The 6,954-nt window shown below is 38.7% G+C and overlaps 1 protein-coding gene across 5 annotated transcripts; it reads left to right on the top strand.

Annotated features, from left to right (window-relative positions):
• Positions 1-575: 575 nt before the first annotated feature.
• On the top strand, positions 576-5,523 carry LOC149020611 (transcription factor IIIB 60 kDa subunit-like). 5 transcript variants are annotated; one of them, XM_089148811.1, is made up of 5 exons: positions 576-759; positions 902-1,059; positions 1,160-3,090; positions 5,216-5,268; positions 5,422-5,523. In XM_089148811.1, the coding sequence occupies exons 3-4, from the start codon at positions 1,194-1,196 to the stop codon at positions 5,218-5,220; spliced, it is 1,902 nt and encodes a 633-aa protein (XP_089004937.1). In that variant the 5' UTR covers positions 576-759; positions 902-1,059; positions 1,160-1,193; the 3' UTR covers positions 5,221-5,268; positions 5,422-5,523. The 5 variants fall into 5 exon arrangements, with proteins under 5 accessions (XP_089004937.1, XP_089004933.1, XP_089004936.1 ...); XM_089148807.1 differs by lacking the exons at positions 5,216-5,268; positions 5,422-5,523 and having other exon boundaries at positions 964-1,059; positions 1,160-3,798; XM_089148810.1 differs by lacking the exons at positions 5,216-5,268; positions 5,422-5,523 and having other exon boundaries at positions 961-1,059; positions 1,160-3,798.
• Positions 5,524-6,954: the final 1,431 nt, after the last annotated feature.

Genomic DNA, 6,954 nt, shown 5'->3' with positions numbered 1-6,954 from the left:
TAAATTTTCAATTTTTTTGTTTACCTCATATTTCCCCAAATACCCCCTCCATTAGAACTTCCCTATCAAAAGTGTGTATTCCCTCAAGTTGGTTATTTTAAACATATTGATGACCAAACTCATAAAGTTACAGTTGTCAATTAACTTGACAACCATAGGCATAAAATGTCATGGGTGTCTATGTTCGTTGGTTGGAGAAGAGGATATTACATGCATAGTACTACTTAGCTCACATGATGAATCCACTATTGACACTCCTCTTAACACTAAGTTGTATTTTTCTTTTATTGTCAACTATTTTGAAGTTATAAATTATATATTGAATGTTATGTACTTAAATAGTTAAGTTTATAATGTACTTTTTGGATAACTCTACATTGATGTTATGTACATTGAATGGCATATGTATATTGATTTTTTTAGTAAAATACAACAAATGCATTATTTATACTCTAATTAACTTAAATACAGTATCCTATCCCAAAATACTCTCTAAAACCTGTCGAAACTTGTACGGAAAAGTACTCAATTTCCTCAAAATTTTCCCAAGTTTCCACATAAGTTTTATCGTTTTCACCGGTCGGACCTTTTTACCATGGTTACCGCCATTTTTTCTTCCTTCAGTTTTCATCTGGAATCCAAAAACCTGCAATCCTCTAATACCCCTATTGTAACGACGTTTGTTGCAGCAGATACCTGTCTCTGTAGCTGTGTCTTTCGTTCCAGTATTCGATTTTTCAGTGGATCGCGCATCCTTTTGTAAGTTTCTCTTTCATTACCAATTCCCTGATAACTTGGGAGTAAGAGCTTGATAAATTCCTTGAAGACCAAATTTGTTTTTAGATCATATATATTGCTAACAATATTTAACAAAATCTGGTTTATTCGTGAGGGTTCTCAGGCAACCGGAAGGCGTGGTTTAGCTCACTATTGTCTTGTTTCTTTTGGTGGTGTTGGTAGCAGTTTCAGTTCTGAATTCGATTGAGCAGCCTTAGTTCCTTGTAACGGGTACCGTGCCAAGAATTTTGGATTTGAGCCACGAAATTGGTAATCACTAAGGTAAGAAACCCCTGCTCTCGCCGAGCCCATCTTCCCATTACCGTATTCTTTCCCTTGATCTTGACTTTTGGTCTCTCACTTTCTCGACTGGTGTCTGAAGCTCGGTGAACAGAGGAGTGTTAGGGTTTGCAACGATGGGGTGGTGTAGGCATTGTTCGAAAAATACAGAATCTGTGCGTGATCATATTGATGGGTTCATATGTTGTGCTGGTTGCGGAAGGGTTATTGATCAGGATAATTTTACCACTGATGTCACCTTTATTAAAGGTGCCGGAGGCCAGAGCCAAATGGCGGGTAATTATGTGAAGACCATGCAAGGGGAGTACTCTGAATCACATGAAAGGACTTTGAATAATGGAAGATATTTAATCGATGAGATGGTCCAGAGCCTAACTATTAGTGGTGGGGATTCAGTAGTTGATCCAGCTTCTAATTTATATAAAATAGCGGTTGAGAGGAATTTTACCAGAGGGCGTAGAACATCACAGGTTGCAGCTGCTTGTCTTTACATTATCTGTCGTGAAAAGAAAAAGTCTTATCTCCTCATTGATTTTTCCGAACATCTGGGGATCAATGTTTATGTGCTAGGTGCTGTCTTTTTGCAACTTTGCAAACTGCTAAGGCTTGAAGAACATCCACTTGTTCAAAAGCCTGTTGATCCCAGTCTTTTCATTCATCGCTTCACAGAGCTTTTGTTAGGAGAAAAGAATGTTGAGGTTTCTAGGGCTGCATTGCACATCATAGCTAGCATGAAGCGAGATTGGATGCAGACAGGGAGAAAACCTAGTGGTTTATGTGGAGCGGCAATATACATAGCTGCACTTGCACATGGTCTCAGATATACAAAGTCAGATGTTATATCTGTTGTACGTATATGTGAAGCAACATTGACAAAACGGCTGATTGAATTTGAGAATACTGCATCAGGGGGCTTGACGATTGAAGAGTTCTATACGAAGTCGGAAGAAGTTGAATTACTGTCAAGACAAGAACTAAATGCAGGTTCAAAAGTGTTGGGAACGACAGAATTGCTTTGCGAACACAAGGATCGTGGGGATGCTCATTTTGCTCATGGACTTTGCAAGCTTTGCTATCAAGATTTTGTTGAGCTTTCTGGAGGACTTCAGGGGGAATCAGAACCACCAGCTTTTCAGCGTGCTGAAATGGAAAGAATGGCAAAAGCTTCTGCTTCAGAAGTTGAAGAATCAAGTCCTGGCTCCACATCTTACCATAGCGATAATGGACAGAAACAGTTTGAGAGAGGAGAGAAATCTGCAAGAGAAAAGCCTCCTGATGTGATTGAAAATGACAGGATAGGGTCTGGGGCTGCTCCTGAGGATCACGTTTCTCAAAATGGTTCATGTCAGTCACAGGGAGATGGGGATAGGGATAATGTAGCTGGTGATGAATCTGAAAGCCTTTCTGATATTGATGATGTTGAGGTTGATGGGTACCTTCACAATGAGGAGGAGAAACATTATAAAAAGATCATATGGGAAGAGATGAACAGGGAGTATCTTGAGGAACAAGCAGCCAAGGAAGCTGCTGCTGCTGCTACTAGGGAAGCACAGGAGTCTGACTTACAGAACTGTTCCGAAGAGTTGCGCAATGCACGGCAACTTGCTGCTGCAACTGCTGCAGCTTTGGAAAAATCAAGAAAGGAAAAGAAACAGAAACGGACAGCAAATTATAATAATAGAAATCCAGCTCGAACTGCTGCTGAGGCTGCCAGTGAAATGCTATCTAGGAAGAGATTAAGTTCAAAAATCAATTTTGAAGTGTTGGAGACGCTGTTTGAGGATTCTACTGCTCCTGAAAATTCCAAGAGAAAACGTGTTGAGTCAGATCCTGACAATGATGCCAGTGGGCTGCAAAGCCGTGACTTAGGTGAGAAAGAAGAAGTATCAGATTTGGTGGACAACGTTGATGATTATGGAGAGGATGACTATGAAGAAGGGGATGGTGGGTTAGCGTATGGGGATGGATCGTATTATGGGAATGAAGAGGATGGATATGGTTATGATGATAATGGTGATTATTAATGTAGAACTCAAGTCCTTGGTTGTTGTATGTTTTTAATTTGTTTGAACATGGTGCTAAAGATGTTACAAGATTACATTTGCTAGTAACAGTTAATTCAATTGGTATCATGACTTCAATTTTACCAGAGGGAAATGGGGAGGTACTGCTACTTGTTGTTCCTCTCTATTCTCATTCTTGTTAGAAATCAAGCCTTAAACAACCAAAACAGTGTTTGAACTTGAGAAAAGAAAAGAGAGAAGAAAAAAGAAGAAAAGAGAGAAGAAAAAAGAAGAAAAGAGAGAAGAGAGAACAACAAAAGAAGCTTGCGATTCTAGCTAAAATGAAATTAGAATTGCAATTTATTTATAGATTTCAAGTGCTTAGCATACAACTTGAGAGACAAGAAACTTGTCATCTAAAATAGAAATAATGAGTACAACTCATGGTTAAAATTTTCTAGTATTCTAACTCCTAAAATCTGTCCAAAATAGAAAGTACATAAAAAGGAAAGTTCTGAAATTAGTAACTTGCAAAAAAGAGAAACTATGCTTTCTAGAAACTCCCAAAACTTTTGTAGCAAGATTCCTACACTAGAAATAGAAAGTAGAGTAGCATGTCTTAAAAAAAGGAAGCAAACATCAAGGCATTCTAGATGTGCTTCATATGTATTTTTGGAAGAGCCGAAGGAGATGATGGTAGAAACAACAGAGAGAGCTCGGGGACACAGTAAGAGGATTTTCCTCCAGACTCACGAAGGATTGGAGGGCATAGGAACAGTCCAAAAGGAATCAGCTCGGAGCAGGTAGGAATGCACCCAATTAACCCAAATGGAGTCATGCTTTGAGACGATTTTCCAAATGAGTGTAAGGAGGCAAGCTAGGTTAACATCAGTGATCCAACAGATTCCCTGGCCTCCTTTAGATGTTGGGCGACAAATAGTCGACCAACTGACATGGTGGAGAAATCGAGAGGCTTCCCGCCCTTTCCAAAGGAAGGCACAAAGCAAGGATTCCATAACATGGATGGTAGATTTGGGATGGAGAAGATTCCGCACCAGTAGAGATAAGATAATCATTTTATGTGGTTATAATTGAATATTTTTAATGGGGAAGAAATATATCTTCAAAAAGATTAGACTTGTATTTACATTTTTATCTTGCATTTTTCAAGGTAATATATTGTTGCTTTTGATGGTAAGTAGAGGATTTCAATCAGTATGTAACTGGTATCTCATTGAGTCTCTCACTTTGGACTTTCAGTGGTGGTCATCGTGCACAAAAAATGGTAAGCTCAAATTATCTGAAAAGTAACTAATTTAATTGATATCTTGTTGAGCCTCATCTAAACTTGGAATGGGTGGTCATAAGGAACAAAAATTGCTTAGGGACTCTAAGCCATGGGTTCTAAGAAACTATTTCTATGGTTATCAAAAGAGCTCTTAATGCAGTTTTTGGGCTAGAAAGAGGAGTAATTTTATTGCGAATTTGAAAATGGTTTAGTTTGAGGAATGGGTTTGTGTTACCCGTCCATGTTTTCTCTCCCTTCCTCGCTCTCACTCCTTTGTTGGGCTGTTAAACATTGCAGAACCTTCTGTATGATTGCCCTATTGCCCTTGACGTGGCTTGTTCAAATTTGAAGGTTGGGACATCAACCAGGGGGAACTGGCTTCTTCTACATTAGAAATTAAACCTCCTTCTCAGTATTCAGTCAAGCTTCCGAGTTAAGTTGGCCTGTGCACTCAGTCATTCCTGTTTTGTTTGATTTAATTCAGTGCTGATTTGGCCTAGATATCCCTGATGATGAATGGCTCTTCATCTTTCTCAGAACAAGTTAAAAGCTCAGTTTGACTCTATCAGATTTCATTTCTCAGACATGATGCTGGTGTCTATGGCATTGTCTATGATCCACTGTCTCAAAATAATTTATGATAGTGATCTAGAAAACAGACTTTGAATCATATGTTTTCATGAAAACAATGAGAAATTGTCTCCATTAGCGAACTTCTATTTATAAGGTTTACTTAATGGTCTCTCATATGATGTTGATTTCTGTTTATGGTTTTACAGAAGGTGTTTTTCACTGTGATTCAGTTACTTCTAAAGACTACTTATTGATATCTTGCATGTTTTTTCAGGTTAAAGAAGAACTTGAAGTGGCACTGAGAAAGCATTTGACCTGTGTTACGCAGTAAGAACTAGTTCAATCTGGCTTCTTATTAGTCTGTCTTTATTATTTATTTATGTAACGGTTATCCTTCATAATGATGATTCTACTGTTGATGCATTTTTACAATAAAATGATGGTTCTACTGTTGATGCATTTTTACATTTTCTTGTTCAGAAATTGCATTGGACAGTTGCACCCACACTTTTACTGGTACAAGACTTGAAGCAGAGGAATGTTCAACCACAAGGTTGGCTATGGTGGATACCCTGTCTGGTCAAGTTGTCAACTCGGGTCCTGAGTCCTCTGCAAAGGTGGAAACAGTGGTTCTTGAAGGGGATTGTGGTGGTGATGAACAAGAAAATTGGACCACTGAAGAGTTCAATAGCAACATTGTTAAGGAAAGGGAAGGCAAGAGACCACTTCTTACTGGTGATGTATTCTGAATCTTAATGAGGGTAGTGGTGTTGTGGGTGACCTTATTGTTACTGATAATTCAAGCTGGACAAGGAGTCATAAGTTCAAGGTAGGGGCAGGAGTTGTCGATGGTAACTGTAAGGGCACTATGGTAAAAGAAGCAAGGACAGAACCATTTTTGGTAAAGGATCACCGTGGAGAATGTAAGTATTCTGATCATTTAATACTTTTTTTTTTTTTTTTGTGTGTGTGTGTGTGTGTGTGTGTGGGTACTGGTGCTTTTTTTAATACTGGAAATGAAATGTCGCCGGATAGGTGCGAACCCAAGACCTCCCCAAGGGAGTTTGGGCTTTTAACCGCTTTACTAACCCACCATTTAATACTATTTTATTGCTACTGACACACATATATGGATCATATTTTCTCCAACTGCCACCCTAGAAAGGCTCATATGAGCTGCCGATGGGAGCTCTTTCTGCCATGTGGTGGGCATGCTTGACCAATCCCACAGTCAGACTCAGATATATAGGTACCTCATTGATTTATAGACATCAAATCCTGTTACCCATTTCGATTGTATAATTCATCATGTTTCAAACTTTCCCCTTATATTTTGGTGGAGAATACTTGAGGGATGATTCAGTCATTCCAATTGGCAATATAGAAGTGGGACCATGATATCTGGCCAAGTTTGAATCTTGTCACTGAAGCTATATCATATTCATGTAGGAGCATTCCAGAGAGATGTGCTTGCATCCATTTCACCCACCTGGTACTGGGTTTTACCTTTAGAATGGTCAACCATAGGAAATTGATGTGGGTTGTGGCATGCTGGAAACTGAAGCTTCCATGTGTAGCGGGTGATAATGGCAACTTTTTCACAAAATATGGTTGCCAACTGAGCTGTCCTGTGGTACATAAAAATGGTTTTAGAGATTTAGTAGTAGAAAAACTCAAAGCCTTTTATCCAATTAAATGGCTTTGGCTATGTGGCACATAATACCTATTTCCCTATGCAGAAAACTGCATATATCTGTAGTATCTTAGTGTGTTCAGAGATCTATTCCAGAAATATTTACTGTATCTGCACTCCAGCAGTGTCAAAAGGATTATAGCTACCATATGAATAAACGTTGTCTTTGGTTCGGGCTGTTTAACTTTCTATTTTCAAATGATCAGAGGATTGGGATCAATTGGGTTTCTCTTAGTAATTCAGTAAAATAAACATCAGCTTCAGAAAATTTGAGGAATGGAGGTGTGTGTTTCAAAGTTGAAATAAAATGCATGACTTAA

Source organism: Hakea prostrata, chromosome 3, assembly GCF_041222555.1.
Source record: "Hakea prostrata isolate BN-2017 chromosome 3, UWA_Hpros_2, whole genome shotgun sequence".
NCBI classification, from domain to species: domain Eukaryota; kingdom Viridiplantae; phylum Streptophyta; class Magnoliopsida; order Proteales; family Proteaceae; genus Hakea; species Hakea prostrata.
Note: the sequence above shows the minus strand (reverse complement) of the source record. Positions and strands in the feature narration are given on the sequence as shown.

Excerpts from the sequence above, each read along its gene's own strand:
- LOC149020611 (XM_089148807.1), top strand. The coding sequence starts at position 1,194 with ATGGGGTGGTGTAGGCATTGTTCGAAAAATACAGAATCTGTGCGTGAT.